Below are 22,509 nucleotides of genomic sequence, written 5' to 3' on the forward strand. Positions count from 1 at the left end.
CCTCGCACCACAGCACCCAGAGGTCACCCAACTATCTCACCAGCTCTGCAATTCCAATTTGCCTTGCCACGCTTTCGTACATTCTTCAGCAACCTTTCCAAGCACTCAGTCCCAAACTGCTGTGGTGTTTAGGGGTTTTTTAGAGCAGCAGGTGACAAAGGGGTCCTTCTCCTTTCTGCTTAAGCTCCATGTCACAACAAAAGTTGCTCTGGGACCTGCAGAGCTCTGCCAGCCACAGGAGCTCCTATATCCCTGTGGCATCAACCACTATCTGCTGCCACAGCCCTTCAACAAGATGACAAAGGAATACAGATGTTGAAAAAATAAAAACCAGGTACACAGTGACACATGACTAACAAACCTTTAGAAGATTAAAGAAATCTGCTGTATAACCTTCATGTCATTCATAATTATATCTCTGTGTAAACATGAAAAACCACCCACATAGCAAACAGTGCATATATATCTCTATCTATACAAAATCAACTCATCATGTATTAGCTATGCTCTGAAGTGATATGTTTATGAGGTCTCCATTGCACAGTTAAGTCTTTAATTACCATTTTTTTCCTGCTACAGCAAGAAGAGAAAACAACCAGCAGAGATTTCAACTCTGCTCAGGAATGAGATTTTATCCAGTGGACCTGACCAACTGGTCAGTGGCCCAATGGACCAATGGTTTCAGCCATAATGTTGTCTAAATCTCTAAATAAGCACTGACTATAGAAAGAGGCACTTTTTTAGCTGCTTCTATAAAAACGGTTATTGAGTCAGCCTGTAATTTTAGCATGTCTTATAAGACTTCTGAGCACAGTACAATTCTTTCACCTATCAAGTAGAAAATGGGGAGATGGTTAAGAAAGATGGTGACACAAACCCTTCTCATCCATCTCTTATTTTTTTAAGAGCATACTGGATTTGCATTTCCAGAGAAGTCATCCAGGGAGAAGAGGACAGCATCTTCTCGAGAGCCATTATGCTTAAATATTATGTCACTGTTGTCTAAGCAACCATCACAGCCTCGTGAAAGCACAGAATGCTATATTGCCTGACTCAGCAGATGGCTGAAATGCTTATATTCAGGGAAACAGGTCAGGTAGTTATAATGCTTAAAGCAGATAATTATTTTTTAGAAGAAATATTAACTCTTACAAGGCAGGGAGTCACAGGGCAGCACAGGGAGGTCATACATCTTGATTGCACACCCACATACGGTACATCACAACTCCTTACTGATTGCCAATAACTAGGAAAGATTTATATTTTAGAGACATTGAGGCAGCCTTAAAAGAATTACAGCAACTGAGATATCTCAAAATTTTGACATGCTGAGACTGTTTTCACTCCAGTACTTCCAGAGGTCATTTAAGGAATTCTGGAGGGCATGAGCGAGTCAAACACCTGCTTGGCTGTCTCCTAACATCAAATATGTGGCCTAGAGAGAAACAGGAGATGTACTGTAAAAACTCTTGCTGATAATTACAGGAGACACTGTATGTCATTTATCTGATCAGTATGATTTGCATTAGAAAACATCTTCAAGCCTTTTCTGTGAAATCTTTAGCACTGTAGATAGCTGGGGATGCGTATTTTACAACCCAGTACATTGCTGATGAAAACACATTTATCCACAGGAGCAAAAAATACAGTGTGACTCTTACAGACTGCATTCACCAGGGAAAACAGAACTGTTATTTCATTTGGGCATAAAGCCCTTATCCTGGGCTGGTTTTACACCCCACGTATATTTTAGGGGCTTGCAATTGAAGTGAAAAGGACCTTCCTGTACCATGTGCATGTAACACGGCAGTTCTTGACTCAGGAATCCTGTTCCCTGCTCTAGACCCCTTTGAGGAGCAGGAGCCCATGCTGCAGACATGCAGAAGGGAAGGAGGGAGCTTGTTGCCAATAAGCACCTCTCCCATAGGAAGGCTTTTACCTGGATGTTTGAGGGAAGTACCATCAGCTTTGTTTGACAGCACAGTCAAAACAAAAGGCCCTGATCACAGTCTGTAGTCCAGAGCTCTCCTCTGCCATCCAGACACTATCAGGGCACTGGGACAGCAGAAGAAACCAGGTCATCTCAGTTCAGCCCTAACCTACCCACCCAAAGTCACTCAGGAACCTGAACCCAGGTCTCCAGAAGCATCTCCTAAAAGCAGCACTCCTTTCAGGGACCATACTCAGCTCTAAAGGGGGAAAGAGCATTTGTACAGGGCTGATTTACTCTCAGAGACTTCCCCTAGAGTAAAATAGTCCTGTCTCCTTACTGCAAGAGGTGGGCTGGGAATATGCACAAAAATTTTTAAGACTGCAGGACCACAAACTAGCTAAAAAACTGGCTGTGTGGTGGAAAAGGCTCTGGGATGTGCCCTGCTCAGCCTCCCTTACAGGGCACACGAAGGACTCTCCTGCTGTAAGCATGCTGCAGACCTGGGCACAGCTCTGCCAGGTGGGAATTGCTCCTTCTGTTCCACAGGTGGGATCACTGAATGACAGGGAAGCCTCACAAGAGGCTGCAGAGCTTGGCACAGGCAGGGGCAGCTTTCTTTCCCCTGACCCTGCTCAGAGTGCCTCATTTGGGGCCATCTCCTCATGCACCCCCTAGCCCAGGGCAGACAGAGGTGCCCCAAAGGATTTGTGGAGCACAACTGAGTGCTGGGGTCTGGACCTGTTCCCTGGAGGTACCTACATACAGGGACCCACAGAGACCATTGCTTTCCACCCACGAACCTATGGGGAGAGCCTTGAGAAGGGAAACATGCATAGATCAGGAATTTACCTGGCCCACTAGAGAATTTTAAAGAGGCCAAGGCAGAACCTTTCATCTGTTAATCCTTTCCTAATTACTTTAAAGGGCTATAATGATCTTGTTAAACTCAGGTGACAGGTATTTCCCCAGCCTAAGCACAGCTGCACAGAGCTGTCTGAAACTCACACTGATGTGTTCATCGCTTCTTCCAGGGTCCAAAACCAAGAGAAAAGACCAAATTAAAAGGACATGGCTGAAGCACGTGAAGCCCTATGGTTTTTGCTTTCCCTTGTATTAGCAAGCAGCATTTTCCACATGACTCAGTAATTCCAAAGCCAGACACGCAAAATGACTTGAGGCAGAACACCACCATGTCTCTGCAGGATGCTTTTTGGGGTCCTGGAAGTGGGGTGGAGATGGGGTGCACAGAGGGATGGCTGTGAGCAGTTAGACATGACATTTCTGCTGTGAACCTCCTCCTTTGTGACTGGGGTGTTTTTTTCTCCCTCCTCCCACTCCCAGCCAGAGGTTCAAATTGAATTTATATCTGTCATTGCAGATAGAAGTTCTGACCAAATAGAAAATAGGCTTCAGTCAAAATGTTTTGCCGTCAGATAGCTCACAGATCTCAAAGAGCTGTTTTAGTTTAGGCAAGTTGACAAGCAATTCATTCCTAATTTTGCCTACTACAGTTACAGTACGAGAAGCTTTCCTCATAGATTACATAATTATATTTTTTCTTAACAAGGAGTACATGGCATTAGCAGGTTTAAATTATGCAAGCTTATTCTTTTGTCTTTTGTTATATTGTGTTCTATTGTGCTGGTAAAATAATATGTGCTTTAATTAGCAAATATCTGTAAATAATTTACTTGCTTTTCATACAGCAGAACAATGGAGCCAATTTTCACATACATCCACTGAGCATGTCTAGGGGGTTTCTTGCCAGAACCTTCCATTGTTCAGTATCTGTATCAATCTGCCCATCATTAGCAGCTAACGTTCAACAACCCAGTAAGACATTAAAGTTTTGGCCCCCAGGAGTAGCCCCAAGCCCCCCAAATCCGAGGCTACGCTTTGCAAAGAAAGATTAAAATATCCAGAAAATGAAAACAAACTCTTTTATTATCTATAACCCTGGCACCTTCGCATAGAAACATGGACGCCTGCCAAGCATTAAGGTCATTGGATTAATGCCATAAAATGCCGATGTTCATCTGACCTTCTGACTGCATTTTAGCTACAAATAAAAAGCTCAACTTGATACAACACCATGAATCACGCGAGTGTCTAGGCTGTGCAGGGTTAACGCTGGGTGTGAACCCACACTGCACACACACAAACACACGCACACAAAGAAAAAAAAAGCTCTTAAATCAAGAGTGGATGACTGCTCAGAGACTTAAGGCATTGTTATTTTGAATGCGAATGAAAGGGCCAGAACAAGCATTGCAAGAATATTTCAATTATGTATTTCCCAGAACTACATCTCTGAGCAACTAATGCAAATATTGCTCCCATAGCAGTAGAACTTCGTCCCGAATAAAAGCATACAAGAGCCTGAATCAGAACATACTTTCTATATCATTCGCATATTGTTTGAATATTATTAAAAATGCAAAATCTATGTATGCGTTACTCTCCTGAGCAATACAGTAATTATGATTAAGGGACAAGCAGCACAAAAAGAGCCAATTTATCTTACTTGCGCTTAGGAATACTATTGTGTAACTAAGCAACTAAAGACAAAATATAGTCTAATTAATTCACTCCTATGCTTATTTAAAAGACACAATTAGAACATTTTTATTTTCCAGCCTGCACAGTATCTCAACATGCTTGAGGGTGTACCATGTGAGGCCTATTATTCTCCAAAGACAAGAGTTTAATGTTTAGTGCCACTGATCAGACTGGGAACAGCAACTCTGGAAAGCAGTGGGTGTATTTTACAGTCTGAATGCACAGGGAAGGGGAGGGAAAGAAGAAAGGAAATAAAATAAAAAGTTGGGTTTGTTTTTTTTTTTTAAAGGAATCTGCATTAAATGACTAGATACTCCAGATTGCTGGCTAATGGCTAGCAACATGTGGCTTCTCTGAGTAATATCATTGCCCTGTCCTTCCTTTGCCAGCATATGCTACTGGTGGCAAGAGAGATAAAAATATACAGAGTGGATATGCAATTACCAAACCCACGATATTTTATGACAAATGCCATTTCTCTAACACTGCTATTACAGTGTGCCTGATTTCCAAAGCTGAATTAATTTGAGCAAGTGTACAGTGGAGATTGATGCTATTAGCATGATTTTAAAGCACCCTTTAATAATCATAATCTGCATGTTTGAAACGTGTTGCCATTACCAGTGTTGACAGATACGAGCATAAGGCACACACCGTGGAGGCTAAAACGAGGCTATTCTCATTTCAAATAAGAGCGTACAGATTCCTACGTCTGTAAAAAAAACCAAAATCCATTACTGTAAAAAGGGAGTAGCACATTTTTCTAGGGGGGTGGCAATAAAGCAGTGCTCTTACAAGACACCATGCCTGGGCCAGCCTATGCTACCTTTAGGCACTGGGGTAGGACCCCCACAAGTCAAGAGCCCCAACAAAATGAACCAGGCTTTCGAGGGATGCTGTCAGCATCTATCCCAAATTGAATAGAGAACAAAACCACTGATTCCCTTAACTTTCTGGAAGAATCTCTTCTGCAATTATAAATGACACACATTTATGGAGTGACTTCTTTTTTTTCCTTTACCCCAATTAGTCTGAAAATGCAAAATACTTCTAGAGAAATAATTACAGGAAACTAGCTCTCTCCTCTCCTCTCTATGAGCAACGCTTACTCATGTAAATTACTTGCATGAGTAAGGATTATTTGCAAGGCGAAAAGCATTGCATCAGATCCCCAGTTTGGGAGAAGAGATGAAATCAACATGAGTTCGTAGTAAACTTTGCTGCTATGAATGAACCGAAGGCAGATCCCCACTGACAGTCCAGCCTCAATGGAAGCAGCACTCACCATGATGCAGAGCAATGCAGGGAATGTCATACCACGCAAAATGAATTAGCTGCTTGTTTAGGGGTTTTTAGGAATTGTATTCATCACATCAAATACTATCCCTGGACTTAATGATATCAACTTTGAAATGCATTTTTAAGCCTAGTCTAACTAATGCCAACACCTTTAAAAACATGAAAGCACAAGGCACTAACAAGCATTTTGCTCTACAACTGCTTTTGCAAAGGTCAGTCATTCCACAACCCCACACCACCCCTTGGAGCACAGAACAGTAAATGAGCTGGAGGAAGGTTTGCCAAGACCTTGTGAGCTGGAGGGTGAGCCCACCTCGTGCCCCCGAATGCCACAGGACCTGAGCAGGCACTTTCTGACAGCACACAGCTTCTCACACTTGGGTGCCAGCAAAGCTGGGGGCCTGCTTTCCACACGCACCCCCATCAAACTGTTTCAAACACAATGGGGTGCCCTTAAAGGTGCTCCCTCTGGATCTTCATAGGCCTCCAGGCATTATGTTCTGACCCCTGTGTGAGGCACCTGCCGTCAAGGAGATCTTCCCTGCCCATGCGGAAGGTGACACGGGACCCCACCAGACCAGAGTCAATGAGAAAATCAAGGCAAGGTGGTGACTTCCTCCACCAAAAGACCCTGTTTTGGTAATGGCTCTGTAGGAATGGAGGAGAATCACTTCTTCCCTGCTGGGGGGAAAAGAGACACTGGCTCTCTGGCCAGTGTTGCACCTGCTGCAGTGTCTGGGCCTGATGGTGAGGTGGGAAGCAGCATGCCCAGGCCACCCTGTTTTGGAAGCAGGAACAAAGTTTTCAGTGAAGTAGCACCAAACTCTTCTAGTTCACCTAGCAGTGGCCTCCCAGGCCCTGCTGCTCTTAAAAAAGTGTCTCTACCCCTGGTCTGAGCATAATGCCTGAGCTGGTCCCAGGACATGCTCTTCACGCATGTCTCCTTGGGATGCAATAAGCATCAGGGTCAGAAGCACCCTTACCTGCTGCATGTGAGCCACCCCATCCCACATTCACCATCCACTGAGAGTCCCTGGGAAACAATCTCTGTCAGCTCCTGGCATCAAAAGGGAGTTTCTCCACTGTGGTGATGGGGATGCTGAGCCTTAGGTGGAAAGAAGGGTACTGAAGCGGAAGCACACCTGGGCTTGAACCTTCCCTGGATCTGGGCAGTGCATGGAAACATCCGGTTTCAGCAGCACTCAGGGTTATATTTAAATCTGGATGATGAATTCAGCTAGCTATAAAAAGACTTATATTTACACTTACTGTTGATTAGCTCAAACATTTGGCAATCAGATAAAATACGCCATCAGAAATTTGTGAGTAACAGAAGCATTACATCCCTCCTTGCAGCCACTAGCTGAATATTGTCACAGTGTCAGTGCTGCTATTACGGAAAACAGGCAGCCAGCTGCTTCTATTAATCACGCCGCTAGCGCAGGTAGCTGCTGGAGACCGTGCCTAAATCTGTGGTGGGCTCGATCACAAGCCTGCAATTCAGCCACTTGCTCCCCTCCCCAGCCATTTCAGTGACAGCCCTGTCACCCTTTGCCTCGGACACCGCAGGTTCGCAACACACGCTTAACCACGGGCTCACTCCATCCCTACTCCCTGAATGCACAATGAGGTATTTTATCCCATCAGCAATCCCTCACCACAAATAAGGTCCCCTCTGATGGCTATAAGCCGCATCTGACTCGAGAGCCACATCTCCTCCTGCAGAAGGGGCCCAGGCCAGAGCTAGGAAGCCCCACGACCCCAGAGGCGGCCCTGCTGCCCCTCTGGGAACCAAGACGAGTGTCATTTACCAAAGGGACTGGGACCTTGGGGTGCCATGGGGAAACAGCTGCCCCTGTCCCCCAATGAGAGCAGCTACCCTCAGCCAGCCAGCACCCAGCTTTTTGTCTCTCTGCTGCCTGCACATCCCCAAGCACTGCTCGGATTGTTCCAAACTATTAAAAATCGATCATAAAAAATCATTCCTATGTCTATAAACAAGTTAATGGAGTAAGTGAAAACAAAGTACATTTCTTAATGGGAGTGTTATGTTGCCCTCTCTAGGCCCTGGCTCTCAGTGCCGGTTTCTGTAGGCTCCCTGCCAGAGAAGTATCACTCAGAGCTGTTGCTGTTGCTGCTGCTGCTACTCTGCTAATGAATGACTAACTTAGGCCAGAGGGGAAATGACATCACCAGGGTGTAAAACACAACTGCATTAGGAAACTTTTTACCTGCTTTACATTTGTCATAATTATTCTACACAATACGGCCGGCATTTGCATAATTTCAAGGCGTGCCATTATCTTAATTGAAAATTGTTTTCATATGGTTGAATAATGCAGAATGACATCAGTTAAGCCGCAATGAAATGCACAAGTATAATCACACGGCTAATTACTAGCGGTGTTTGCATGTAAAAATAAATAAAATCGTGCGTATTATTAGGAAGGTACATGCAGCTGAGAACTCTCGTACTGGAGCAGTGTTTTACTCGTAATGGTAGGATTAATTTTCTCTGATGTTCCTACCACAGTAACATGAGCTGATCATTAAGGCGTATTAAAATGATTTGTGTCCCTTTCCCCACCCCCCTGCCTTCCAAATATCTTTCATTTTACACACACACGAGACACGCAGAGGCACAGTTTTAAATAGTCACCACGGGCAATTTCAGAGCATCCATTGCTCACTGTCATCTCCCTGATTCTTAGGAAAAGGCTCCCTTATCTCAGCGGCACGCACAGAAAATTAAAGTGAAGAGGTGGCAGCGAGCGAAGGTGGCTCCGAGACGCGTTTCGGCTGCGTACGCGTGTGCGCGGGTACACGGCTACGCCGGCACCTACAGCCACGCGTGCCTCCGAAAACAGCCCCTGCGGACAGCCCCCCCTTGGACCCAACCCCCGGCATCTCCAACAGTTAAGTTCCCCCAAAACATCTCGTCCCCCTCCCGCCTGGTCTCCAGCCCCTCTCGGGGACCCCTACCATCCCCGCAGCCCCCTGCCTGGGTACCTCACCCGTCCCCCGCCCCAGACTGAAGCAATGAATTTGAAAAGCAGATAACGGGAGGGCTCGGGGCTGGGGCGGGGCGGTGCGGGGCTGCGCGGCCCCATCCCGGGCTGCGCGGCCGCCGGCGGAGGGTGCCGGCGCGCAACGCGTTTGCGCCGGGAGCGCGGCGGCTCCGAAATACGCCCAGGCATATCTGCAAGTTATTTGAATGTATTATTCCCGTACCTGTCATTTATCACTTTATTCAACACGTCCCTGCCAGCAAGAGAGCGTTTGATCTCCCTCTGCCTCCATTTCGTAATTTCCGCCCTCTTAAACATATCGAATACTTAAAAAAAGCCCCGAACAATATCGAAATCCCCCCAGCGTGGTTTTATCCCCCCCCTCGCTTTTCCGTGTGTTTTGCTTTCGGGGTTTTTTGTTTTGTTGGTTTTTTTGTTGTTGTTAAGCAGAAGGATAGGGCGAGCCCCGCACACACTCTCCGCTGCCCGCCGGGCCGGGGCCGCCCCGCACCCCGACCCCCTCCCTCCTTCCCCCCTCCCGCACAAGTTCCCGGTCAGCGCGCACCGGTGCGCCCCGACGGCGCGGCCCCTCCGCCCTGCCCCGCCACGCACGGCGGGGAGGGGGACGCGGGTGGGGGGAGCCAGGAGAGGGGGGAGCCGAGCCCGGGCATGCAGGTGGGGACGGGCGCGGGGGAAGGGGGGGCCGGCGCCGCGTTTACCACCTCGCCATGGTCACTGGTCCTGCCCTGGGGGGTGTCCTCGGGGAGAAAATAAAGTTTGGCGCTGGAGAGAAGTTGCCGGCTGGTGCGCTCCTCCCAGAGCAGCTGCAGCTCCGCGATGCAGGCGGGCTCCTCCGCGCGGCACCGCACGAAGAAGAAGTCGCCGAGGGAGAGGACCCGCGCCCGGCCGCCGCCGCGGCGCTGGAAGCGGAACGCCCTGTAGAAGACGTAGGGGCCGTGCGAGCCGCACGGGGCGCCGACCCACTGCGGGGAACAACAACACGGCAGCGGCATCAGCGCCGGCTCCGCGCCGCGCCGCGCCGCGCAGGGGCAGGAGGAGGAAGAGGGCGGCGGGAGGGGAGCGCGGGAGGGAGGGAGGGGGCTCCGCGGCGGCGGGGGGCGCGGGGCGGGGCGGGGGCGCGGGGCGGCGCGGTACCTGCAGTGCGCTGCGCTCCATCGCGGCTCCGGCGCGATTGAACTCAACATTCTCCCAAACTTGTTGGCGTGAATGGAGCCCGGCAGGTCCTGGCAGGGCGAAGCCGGCCCCGCCGCCCGCCGCCCCCCGCCGCCGCCGCCCCCGCGCCGCCCCGCCGCCGCCGCCGCCTCCCGCCCCGCCGCGCGCGGCGACGCCCCCCCCTGCCGCCCGCCCCCCGCTCCGCCGCCCCGCCGCCGCCCCGCCGCGTCCCGCCGCCGGCGCCACCCGACGCCGGCCGGGCCCCCAACGCCCGCCCGGGCCGGGCAAAAATGCCGCGGGGCGGCTGCGGGCCTCGGGGGGGTGGCGCGGAGGCGGCGGGGCGGCGGAGGGGCCCCTGTCCGTGCTCGGCGATTTTTGGGGGGCCGAAAGGGCGGGCGGGCGCGCTGCGGATCTGACAGGACCTGCCCGTATATGTCTAATATAAAGACCATTTCCTGCGGCGCGAGGGGCGCTGCTCGTCCGCGCGCGCCCGGCGGGACCGCCCGCTCCCACCGCCCGATCCCGCTCCCACCCCCGGCAGCCGCGGAGCGCACGGCGGGGGCTGCGCCCCCCCTGCCGCCCCCCCGGCGGCCGCGGAGGGCGGGCGGCGCGTCCCTAATTTATTTATCGCTGTTCCCCGGGAAGGGATGGAAAGTGGGTTATCGATTATATAAACACATCAATATTCATGGCGCTGCGCGGAGGGACGCGGCTCGGCCGGAACATTCAGCGCAGGGGGAGGGGGAGCGGGAGCGCGGCGGCGGCGATGGACGCGCTCTCTCCGCGCCCGCGGACACGGGCGCGCAGCGGCACGTGCCGGGGCTGCCGCCGCGGGCCCGGGGCGATGGCTGCGCGGGCGCGGAGGGGCGCGGGGCGGCGGACAGGTGGCTGCGCCCCCCGCCCAGAGGGGCGGCCCCTCACCTGCGCCCCGCCCGCCCCCTGCGGCGGCGCCCCGCGCCGGGGAGAGAGAGCCGCCGGCTCCGCGCGTCCCGCGCACCCTCCGCTATCCCGAGGCGAGCGGCTCGGGGCGCCGCCGGGAGCCTCAGCCGCGGGGAGCCTCGGCCAGCACCGCGGGCTTCGCACTTGCTCCCGCAGCGGCACAAGGGCCGCCCCGCAGCGCCGGGCACGGAAAGTTCCCATCGGGGCTCCGGGAGCTGCATCCCCGCAGGTAGATGCTGCTGCGGCTAGCGGGCTGCGCGGCCCCCGCGCCCGCGGAGCCCCCATCCGCCCACCCCAGGACAAGGACGGGCGGGTCATTTTGGGGGAGCTCTGTCCTTCTCGCCCTTTTTCCCGGGGCTCCATCACCGCCCGCCAGCGCAGCCAGCCCCGGCTCTGCGGGGCAGGGGGGGGGATGGAGCACTACAAAGCGGCTCCGCGGGGAGCATGTCCCTCCGCGCTTTCCTCAGCAGTGGCACTTTCTTCCCAATTTTTGGCTCATTCCTCTCCCAAGCCCTCTCCACAGGCCCTGATTCCAGGGGATGGGGGGCAAAGGCGGGCACAGGCTCGGAGCTGCCCCTGCGGGGCGCCGTGAAACGGAAACAAATAAATAATTAAATAAGCAAATAAACAAACGAACAAATAAATAAATAAATGCATGAGATCGTTAATAATGACGCCAGCGGTGACGTCAGCGCCGCGTGCATCACGACACAGCGCGCGCCGCGGGGGGCAGCAACAAGTGCGGGCGGCGCCGCGGGCAGGGCGCCCCCTAGCGGGGGCCGCTGCTGCGGTGCGGGCGGCGGGGCAGGACAGACGGACAGCGGTGCCGGACAGTGGGGCACGGTCCGTGCTCAAATCCCGCTGGGACCGAGGGGCCCTCCCCGCTGCAAGCCATGATGTTCGGTGGCGGGAACCCCTACGCGAGGTGCAAGGCTTGCTTGGCCCCGGGTAGCGGGAACGGAGAAGGCGCGGGAATTTGGGCAGGGTTCGCACCGGTGCCATGAAGATGAGGAATTCATCTTGACAGCCTCAGCACCCAAGCCTGGCTAGGATGCTTGGTGCTTCTGCAGGGGCAGGCTGATTTTCTGCTGGTTCCTCTGGAGGAATTACCAAATCCTTACAGTTTGTAAGAAGTTTCACCTTTCCCGCCCTGTATCCTTTTGAGATGCCCCGAGTGTCTGTCCGGGCTGTGGCCTCACGGCTCGTACAGCGGTGAGAACGCTGTGAGCACCGGGGGCAGGCTGGGATGCTGTTGAAGACAGCAGAAAGCCAGTGGGTACCGCTGCTTGGGCTTCCACCCAGCACCAGCACGGCTTGGATGGGCAAACCCAGGAGAACAGCTCAGGAGAGCTGCACATAGCAGCCCTTTTGGCCAATAAAGTCACTTTGTGCTTGGGAGCTCAGTCCCCTGGAGGATGTTTGTGAGGGGCTGGACAGGTATGAGAGGTGATGCAAGTGAGACCCACACCTCGACACATCCTTGCAAAACAGGGAGTGCTGCTCCATTTCACCCCCAGTGAATTCCTGGCCAGAATTACACACATTTCTTCTGCAATTCACCTTTGTTTTCACTGACCTTGGCATGTTTAATCAGGGTTATATTCTCACACAGATAAAAGAGTCCTCAAACAATTGCTACAATATTTTGGGCACAAACAGGTTTGTATTTTTTCTTCGTTTTCTTTATCTCAGGCTGGTAGGGCTGCTCCTTTCCCACCATATATAATCAAGCAGCAAAGAGAACTTCCCATCTCCATTTGTGCCCAAATCCCTCTGCTTCTACCCCAGCAGCTGGGGCCCAGGCACTGTTGGCAGCCTCTGTGCCAGCCCTGAGCTCCTCCCCATTGCATGAACCATTACTCACAGCTCTGATAGTTGCCGGGTCCCATCCTTCCCACCAGCCACAGACTTCCTCCAAGCATCCCTCCAAGCCATGGTGTTATATCCTCTATGAAAAAGGCAGTGAGGCTGAACAGCCAGGTAAGAGCATGCTTTGGTCCTCTGAGCAGAGGGATGATTATCCATCCCTGCAGGATGCTGGGAGGCAGGGGTTATGCAGGATGGCCCAAGTCACTGCTCCATGTACTGAGTTCCTGCAGGACCCTATCTAACCTTCATCTGTAGAGGAGCTCATTGTCCATGGGGCAGGAGAAGGAGGGTTCACATAAACAAAAGGAGGGTTCACCCTCCATCCCCATGGCTCCAGCCCCCAGCCCTTGGTGTTACTTCATTCAGGGCTGCTGGCTCATAGGACCCTCAGCATCCTGTTTAAATTGCTAATGTTGGTAGCATTTGGAATGGGATAGGAACAGAGGCTGTGGCAGTGCAGAAGTGTACATATTCCCAGCAATGAGGGCATGCATACTCATCACTGCTCTGACATCAGTTTTATAGGAGCCTTCCCCCTCCCCCCCAGAAAACTCTTTATACTTCAAAATAATAAATACAAAAAATACAGAGCCTGTTTATAGCAGAAATTGAAATTCCACATATTATCAAAAGTTGGATTTTGTCCTGCAGGCACTGAATAAGTTTCTTCATATGAATATTTTGTAACTTTCTCTGGCCAAAGGAAATGTGCAAAATGTTGTAATTTTTCTGTGCCTTCTCTTGGACATTCCAAGTTTTTGCTTAAGCTTCTCATAAAAGGCTATTTTCAGTGAAGAGGGGACAAAAAAAAAAACGCAGTCTACAGTATATTGAGTCAATAAAGTAATGTAAAACCATAAAACACAGCAACGATAATAACAGAAGATCAGTAGATAACAAAGGAAATAAGATGGGGATCAAACAGAGTGGTAGCTGGAAATGACTGCATAGAAGCCAAAATAAGGCTGCTCCTAATAAACAGCCAAAGTTGAACCAAAAAGCATTTGAAGCGTTAATTTATTAAATAACCTTATTTTCATGCCTTACAATTAAAAATAGTTGTGGTCAGGCATGTTGGGAGACAGGAAGCAATTGGAGTCTTGAAGCCCGGCTTTGTGCTTGGAAGGGAACACAGCCTGATCCAGGCTGGGATGGGCTGTGCCTGCACGGGGGGGCAGCCAGCAGTGCTGGGGGCTCCAGGCCACTTACTGATTCTCTGCTCACAGCTTTTCCTTCCCAGGCCTTTAAGACGCGGGGGAGTTTTATGAGGAGTGTTCAGGGTGTGAGATGGAGTCACAGCGGGAGCAGGGACTGTGAGGGTGATGCCAGCCCCTGCTCCCACTCAGCACACGGGATGGGATGCAAAGCCCTGTGAAATTGCCATGAGGCCCCATGTTCAGTTCAGCAGGTTTTGGGATCAGTCTCTCACTTTGGAGCCCTTTAGATCAGATGTATGAATCACTAGCTCAAAGCATTAATAATGCCAGGAGTCAGAGCATTTATCTTCCCTTCAAAAGATCCACCAGCTCCAATAAGTGACCAAACCGAGCAGAAATCCTACGTGAGATCAGCTTACAAACCCCAGTCTTCAATTCATATCTGCATTTGGAATTATTTTTATTTACCTTGCATTTCTTTTTGTTGCCCTGGCATTGTGTGTTTTTAATTCCCCCACAGCACTGCTAGCAGCTGCCTGGAACAAGCACCCCACTGCCCCAGGGCTCCCAGACCAGGCTGCTTAAAGAAAATAATCATCACTGAGTATCAAGATATTCAACAATAAAATAGTGACTGGTGGCACATGCAGAAAGGAGAAGGGTGCCCAGATGGCTGCAGAGTATTCTGAGACCCATAACAAGGGGTGCAGCCATGGGACAGGAAGAACCAGCAGCTGACTAGCCCCCAAAATAGTTGCCTTACTCTCACAGTAACTGAGCTCCAGCGGCTGCTAACTGCTGCCTGCAAAGCTGGTTTCATCTAGTGGCACAGAGTGATGGGTCAGCTAAAACACAGCCCACACCATTTCTGCCTGATTGGTTGCTAACCAAATACACTTTTCAGATGCTGTTAATTGAGTCTGATGAATTTTGCTCCAGTGGGACCTATTACGGGCAAAAATACAAGTGACATCAGAGCCATAACTCATAAAAATCAAGTCCCTGAATTACATCTGAGAGCAATATGAAAATGCAAGTGGGATTTCAAATGGTATCAAATAACTTTCTGTCATACCTTATTAATACCACAGAGCTAATAGAAACAGCTATATTATCATCCTAATGTCATTATACATATATAATACACATGCGCGCATACACACAAACACTCTGTGTAATTATAACAACATTATTTTGTTCACGCGGCCTGAAAAATGTGATTAGATGGTGGCTCTGAAATGGCAATATTCAATCAGGCACGACTCGGATATTGGCTCAGAGCACAGTCTTCTACTTATGTAAAATTATGTCTTGTTACGTGTGGTGGTAGCGTGGATGGCTGTGGGAGAAAGAGGGAGCCGAGGCCACGGAGATAATTTCATCTCATGTTACAAGGGCTGAATTGTCATTTCAAAGCTGGAATGCTGATACTGTCCAGCAAGCAATCCCTGGCTATCCTTTCCTGTGTGGATCTCTCAGAAAACATGCTAATTTATCTGCTAAAGATAGCTGCCTTCTCACCAAATCCTGAAAAAAATTTCTCTACTGGAAATGTTCCTAAATGTGACCAAATTATTTCTTTTATAATCATAAAGCTTGGAGGAGCATGTTGCCTGGTAGGACTTTACATGGGCTTCACTTTCCAAAAAATGCACAGGAAATGCACACCAGTCATTTCACATCCAGCTCCTGTCAAATAATTTACCTCAACTGTTTTTAGTGAAAATATACCCATGTGCAAATATATATATATATATATCCCTGCATGATAGGGATAGCTGGGGCTGGAAATATCACCAGAATGCCAGGCCATATTTACCCAAGTCAGTGGTCAAAGCAAGTTGCTATTCTCAGTGTGCCAGATTTAAATCGGTTTAAGTAAACAAGCTGACCTCTTTCCACTTCGCAGGTCTGAGCTGTTGTGGCTTTTTTTTTTCCTTAGAAAATTCCCTTTTTAAAAAAATTTGGTGGGCCCCAGAGGACAGTAAGCAGTTGTCTCAGAGGGAGCAGTCAGTGCTGCTGGGGAGCAAGTCAGGGCAAAGTGGGCTTTGCACCAGCCAAACTCAGATTTTGCTTTGTTCTGCCCTGCCATCATATGAAAGCAGGATTTCACCTCCTTACTGACTCTGACTGCCTTCCTAATGCCTAAGTGCTTATGACAACCCTTGCTCATCTGTTTTGGCATGAGTTTTTCTGTTTTCCCCAGTTTGGTTTGTGCAAGGACATTTGATCTCCCAGTTATTGAGATCTTTCCTGCCAGCTCTAGAATGAGATGCAGCGACACAGAGAAAGCCTTCCTGAGGTCCCCTCGCTACCTGCAGGGCTAAAGTGTCCACCACCACAACTTGCTCTTTCCTTTGCATGTAGATTTTTTCCTGGTAAGCACTAGCAGTCTCTTCTGCAGTTATTCCCGCATCTTCATCCTTTACCTGAGCTACAAATGTCGCTACAATGATGAGTCAATCATCTGGTACAGTTTAGTGACATTTAACCTTTGGCTAAGCTGTCTTTGAGCCATCCTACCTAAGCAAGGCAGCTCAGCAGCCAACCTGCTGCAGACTGCCCCACACTTGGCTCCCTTCCTGGTTTTGCCTGAAAACAGCTTTTGGCATCTGGTGCCAAGTGGCAGTGGAGGGGAAAACAAATCAAAATAGCTCCTGGTACCTCAACTCTATGCCCTGAAGTGTCCTTCTTGTCTCACAGTGACCCAGGTCACTGTGGTCCCTTGCACGGGGGGATGGACATTTCTGCACCTCCTGCTGAGGCACCATTGTCAATAACTACAGGTTATAAACACAAGATGTGTGTGGTAAACACCGGAGAGGATGCAGAAATCATTCCTTCTCCTCTTCATCCAGGTACACATGTCAAACTAAAACACTAGAAGGGAAATGGAATTAATCTCCAAGTCCAGCTTTGCCAAACACAAGGGGTTATCCAGCTGCTGTTTCCAGGGAGCAGGAATTGTGGCCATACCAGAGTCCTCTCCTCCTTTGCAGCTCCTCCTTTTCTTATCCAAGAGAGTGCTGGACACATTTCTGAAGTACAAGAATCTCTGAGGTCTAACCACCATGGATTCAGGCCCCTGGGGATGATAGTGTTGGTGGGGTTTTTTTAAATCCTCTTGAGAAACAGATGCTTTGGCTCATCTTCATTATACCTAGCCTGATTTATTTTAATTGCTCTGGGTATCCGGAATACTACGATTGCATAATCTCATGCACATGCCTTTAAAAGAAAGCCTTGGCTGCAAAGCCAGGAAGGCAATGTTAAATACGGAAAAGGTACTATGCAAAGTCTCATTTATTTTGAAAATCACTGGAAAGAGTTCTACTGCAAATTCACAGCAAAACATATGCCACATTTGAATAATGACTTTGAGAGGTGCATTACCTAGCTTAGCAATAAAAAGGGATCTAAAATTTGCAGTTCTTCAAAAAGATCTCACTCCTAAGCCCTGAATTTTGGTGAAAGCAGAGGACAGCGTGGTCCTTGGTGACAGCCACAGGGAGGCCAGAGCTGGCTGCTGGGCACCATGCACTTCCACCTCTACCAAAACTACCAGAAAACAGCAACCCAAGGGAAAAGCCATTCTGAGCAGAATCAGTGGCAAGCACAGGCTCAGGACAGCAAGAAAGGAGGAGGCCTGATGAGATCTGCCCTTCCCAAGTTTAGGAATCCAGAGCTTCATCTCAATAAAACTAAGCAGGAATAACAGGACTGCAGAGAAATACCTGAAGATCATCCACTTATCTTATCTGATGCAGTGCATAAGATGCCAAATATTATCTGCTTGGGAAGAAAAAGTCTGCAGAAGCCTTATTCCAGTTAGGAAAAAGTAGTATTTCAGGTACTTTAAACCTGGACCTAGAATAGGTCTTTATTCTGAAGTTGTGTCCATACCCTATCTATTATTAAGATGCTGCTTTCCTGGAAAGAGATCCATATCCTACCAAAAACTTATTCTTTATCTGTAATTTTTAAAGTTATCTCATTGAACAAATTAATATCTGCCTTAAATACTGTTCCTGGAGAAGCCAATATGATTACTCTGTGAAAGAATGTGACAAAGAACTAAAAAAACCTCTAAACCCTGCCCTTATGTGTGGCTTATTGACATGCTTTCCTGTCTTCTAAGGAAAGGAAAAGCTCTGAGTTTTATAGGCTACCTACACTGCATTACTTATTTAAAAACATGAAACTGAGATTTTATTTTGCAGGAAACAGTCAATTTGTCCTCACCAGTCTTAGCATCCACAGAGAAATGTACATGTGTGCTCTATGCCCCTGGGAATACCCCACATGTCCTTCACAGGCGAGGGAGGAAACCATAATCATATCTGCTGATTTTGAAGGAGAAATGTGAGCGGTTTTCACTTGGCATTATCTGAGATGGTACCAGATTTGTGTAGATTTAGCATTACCCATTTGCCATACCAGACTCCAGAAGTGCAGCCAGTGCAACCAGACCTGGCTGGCAGGTGCTCTGAGGGGCTGTGAGCAGGCAGCAGCTCTCCAGTTTACAGGATACACCTTTAAACACCCTCCAATTTACTTTGGGTTTACAGAATTTAATGAGATTCACGTTTGGGAGAAGGAGCCCACAGAGACTATCAGGAATATTAATGTTAACACAGGAGTTTATTAGTGCCTGCATGTTGAGAAGTGGGTAAGGAAACCCTCTGGGGTTTGTTGCACTATCAGCAATTATCGTGTGAGATTTCTGTTCCTGGTTTTCCTGCTGAGAAGGCTTGGGAAAAAAGACTTCAAGACTGGTCTTTGGGCACTGTTTGAGTTTTTAAGTCATGTGGATGTTTCCCCCATTGCCTTCTGCAAACCTCCATTTCTCAAACAAGAGCCAAGGGCTTTCCCTGTCCATCCCTCTCTGGAGATTTGCCATTTTTAGCTCAACAAACCCACGTGCCTTATGCTTGCAAAATTCCTACGTGCATCTGCCAATTCAGAGAATAAAAGTAACCCTCCAGGAGTGGTTCTGCACATCTGTTTCGTTCATGTCAAGCCAAGCTACAGCCTTTGCTTCACTCCCTTCTCATGCTCCTGTCTCCACTGCTGGGGAGATATCCCCAGCATTGGACTCATGGTGGAAGCAATGTGGTGCTGTTGCTTATTCAGATGCCAAGAAGTCATCAGCAACTGGTTTCATAAGGAACAAACCTTCAAGATGTGAGTGCAGACTCTGGAAATTTGTCCTTGACATGCCAGAAACCCTTCTTGTCCCTTCTGCTCTTTCTCTTTTAAAGGGGTAATGGCTATAAAACTTCGTGCCTTTATCTAAGTTGGGATCTGGTGCCATGATCAGCCTTTCTCAATGGTTTAGTTTCTTTTCAAGCTCTTAGACACTAAAGAAGGGGAAGAAGTATAAAGGAAAGGAAGAAGCCAATGCTCTGGCTGGCTGATTGCAGTGGAACATCAGCACAATCCAGGGATGCTGCCTGAGTAGACAGCGGTGCCACAGAATTCCGTGAGCTGGTGACAGGAACGCTCAGCAAGGGGGGTAGGAACTCTGTTCCTCCTGGAAGCTTCATTAAGGCTCCTCTTCCAGGAGGTACAGATGAAGATGAACCAGACTTTGCTGATTTTGTCATGAACGTGCCCACACCAGATTCCTGAGGAGCTGCAGCATGGGTGGGAAATGTCAGCCATATTTACATTTGGAAAGAAAACACGGAACAGGCGCTTGCTCTGAGAGCTGCCCAGACTGGGATGAGGTCCTGAGGGCTCCAGCTGCAGGCTGGGCAGGCATGCCCTCTGCCACCTTGCTGAAGGCAGAGCCAAAAGCTCCAGCTCATTTTGCCTAGGTGGCACAAGCCAGGCACTTCTGGTCCCTTGCTCAGAGGGTCACCAAACCCCACCAAAGCACCCTTGGCCCAACAGTGCCTTCGCTGATGGACATGGTACCCAACTGGCATCTCCCAACACAGACGTACCAAGAAACCTTCCCAGCTACAGAAAATTCCTTAAATGGGTCTTGGTTAAACTCCAGCTGCTCGATGGCCTTTGAGAAGTGCAGCAATGCTGCTGGAGGAGATCTTGGTTGTTACATTTAATTAAAGATTCTGCTGAAAGTTCTGCTTAAAATCACAATGCTTGCTGCTTAGAAAAGCGTTGGTGATTCCCCCAGAGGCCTGGCCAGCATTCCTGCTCCTATTGTACAACATTATTGATTAATCAAAACTAATGCTCACAGCTGTTGCCTGATGGATAATGTCTTTGGTGTTTGCCTGCATATAATTATTTACTACTTTATTGATGTTATTTATTTCTTCATTAAGTATTGTTGGCTGTTTAATTACGTGAAACACAACTGCAAGTGTCGCTACTAAAAGCCATGGAAAAGGCTGCCCAGAGCTGAAATCTTTCAACCATAAACTCCAAAAATAAATCTAAATATAAAAATATTGTAGCCAGCCTTTTGAGTGAAGACCATCAAACTGCAAACATGTTACATGTCATCTGGAGGCTGATGCCAGAGCACCACGTTCAGATAGATTTGCAATGCTGATTTAAGTGCGCATGGCAAAGGACTTTGCAGACATGTAAATAAGTTTTATTACCTCTCCAAAACACATATGAGAGGTCCTTATTTTATTCTTGGTAGCTGAATGTTTGAAATAAATCAAAGTGAAACTCTGATTTCCCAAAACTTACATTCAGGAGTGCTTAATGAAGCTCCTTTCAACAACCATTGCTGGCTGAGATCCGAGGAGTTCCCAAGCTGGCTGCTGGCCCTATTCAGTGCCCCAGTGAGAAACTGGGAGTCTCTTCAGGCTCTTCCCTCTGCCCTCCATCTCTCTGCAAGAGACAAGGACTCAAGAGCCCCTGCTCCCTCTCTGCCTCAGCACCCTGCTGCCCTCAGCCCCTCAAAAGCACCAGGCAGAGCTACTGCAGCAGGTCTGTGCCTGTCCTCACTGAATTAGGGAGCTAGCATCTAATCCTTGGATCAACATGGGATGAGAAGGGATGTGCTGAGGTTTACTTAGCTCATGATATAAGACAAATTTTAACAGAACCACTTTTCTTTGCAACACTAAGTCATGGGGGCTTGGGGGCAAAATCAACATCTTAAATTGTATCTGGAAACCAACAAGCACTAAGGAGAAACTAGGTTTAAGAGATGTTGTGGCTCTCAGCAATCTCTAGGTACTTATCATTTAAAAAACCCAGCCAGGTACATGACTACAAATACAGTATTAGAGAACTTGGAAGGCTCTTCTCAGCCTGCAAAATAATCAGAGGATGACAAGCTCTGCTTCAGCTCGCAAATCATTAACGCACCTATAACAGATCAGAAAGAGCCTCTGTATCTCCTTACTCGTAAAATAAAAATTCCTTCTCTGACATCCTCTCCAAACAGCCCTCATCAGGCCCTTTCCCCAGGGTAGGAAAACAAATTGCTCTGGAAGTCCTCTCCTGGACATCAGTGCATTTGTTATTCGGGAGCTACTGGCCTGAATGTCTCTATGCAGCTCCCTGCAGATCTCCCACTATGTCTGAGGCAGTGCATTACCATCAGGGAGGACTTAGCCCCTGCTTCATGAAAAGTACATAAGACAACCAGTTGCCAAACCTCTAACTTCCCTGTGGCCCTGTCCTAGGGCACAGCCTCTGCTTTTCCTATGGCAGCCCTGAGGGGGACCACCTTTATGCCTGGCGCCATCAGGTCACCTGAGTGTTCCGACATGTCTCAAGCCAGAGCACGAGCAGAAGTTGGTCACAGGGCCCAAGTTCTGCCCATGATCTCAATAGATGCTCATCTCTTGTTTTAACTAAAACATGTCAATTTAGTTAAAAACTCTCAGAGAAAACATGGGAGAAATAATAAGCAGAGAGGAAGAATAAAAAAAACCCCAAACAATGATGGGTCTAGGGAATTTGGTCTCCATTTCCCTCCTTGTTTCCTCCCCAACCTGCACATTTTCATGCATTTCCTCTCTCCCAGGCTAGTTCTTCCTCCTGTTTTTTAAAATGTCACCATCTTTCCTGTATCCCTTGTGCCCACGTTGTGATGGTACCGTTGGGCACCTTTCCAGCAGGGATGCACAGAGCAATGGGGAGCACAGCTAACATTTTCAAAGGAAGCTAAGGAAATCTTTATGGAGAGCTTGGTGAGAATTTGGCACTTGGCATCCTTTTGCTCCTTTGAAAGACTTTGAAAGTCCCACCCTACAGGAACAATCTAAACAAATGTATGCCCCAATGCTGATAAATCCCTTTGGAGAGATATCAAAGAAAATCTTGCTGGGTTTGGAGACCTTTGAAGAAAGGGAAATATCCTGCCAACCTGACGCTGAGATCTATCTTGTTCCACCATGTGGTCCAAATCATCAGAGTCCTCCATAGCTCCCCTTCCTCCTTGGGGTGTGGAGAGCAGCACTGCCTTGCTGAAGAAAGGGATTTGCAGGCCAAGAGGACAGCATAATTTGAGAAAAATTCAAATGAAAAATTACTTAACAATGGAACTTGTTACTGTGTCTAAAAATATCTCAGTGACTCAGATTACTGAAAACAGCAAAGCTAAGGAGCAAACCCCGTAGCCTCTTCTCAGCAGTCA

General features: G+C 48.8%; 1 protein-coding gene across 5 annotated transcripts in view; it reads right to left on the reverse strand.

The window, feature by feature from the left end:
* Positions 1-22,509, reverse strand: part of ARID5B (AT-rich interaction domain 5B) — a 145,654-nt gene that overhangs the window by 105,161 nt on the left and 17,984 nt on the right. For 2 of the 5 annotated variants that reach the window (XM_074544600.1, XM_074544598.1), the window contains exon 1: positions 9,522-9,873. The exons of 1 other annotated variant lie outside the window; for it this stretch is intronic. In XM_074544600.1, the coding sequence (XP_074400701.1) occupies positions 9,522-9,812 (291 nt within the window). In that variant the 5' untranslated portion in view covers positions 9,813-9,873. Of the gene's footprint in view, positions 1-9,521; positions 9,874-9,954; positions 10,110-22,509 lie in introns of those variants that run through there. 2 more of the 5 variants (XM_074544599.1, XM_074544602.1) reach the window with 2 other exon arrangements.

This window comes from Zonotrichia albicollis, chromosome 7 (assembly GCF_047830755.1).
Source record: "Zonotrichia albicollis isolate bZonAlb1 chromosome 7, bZonAlb1.hap1, whole genome shotgun sequence".
NCBI classification, from domain to species: Eukaryota; Metazoa; Chordata; class Aves; order Passeriformes; family Passerellidae; genus Zonotrichia; species Zonotrichia albicollis.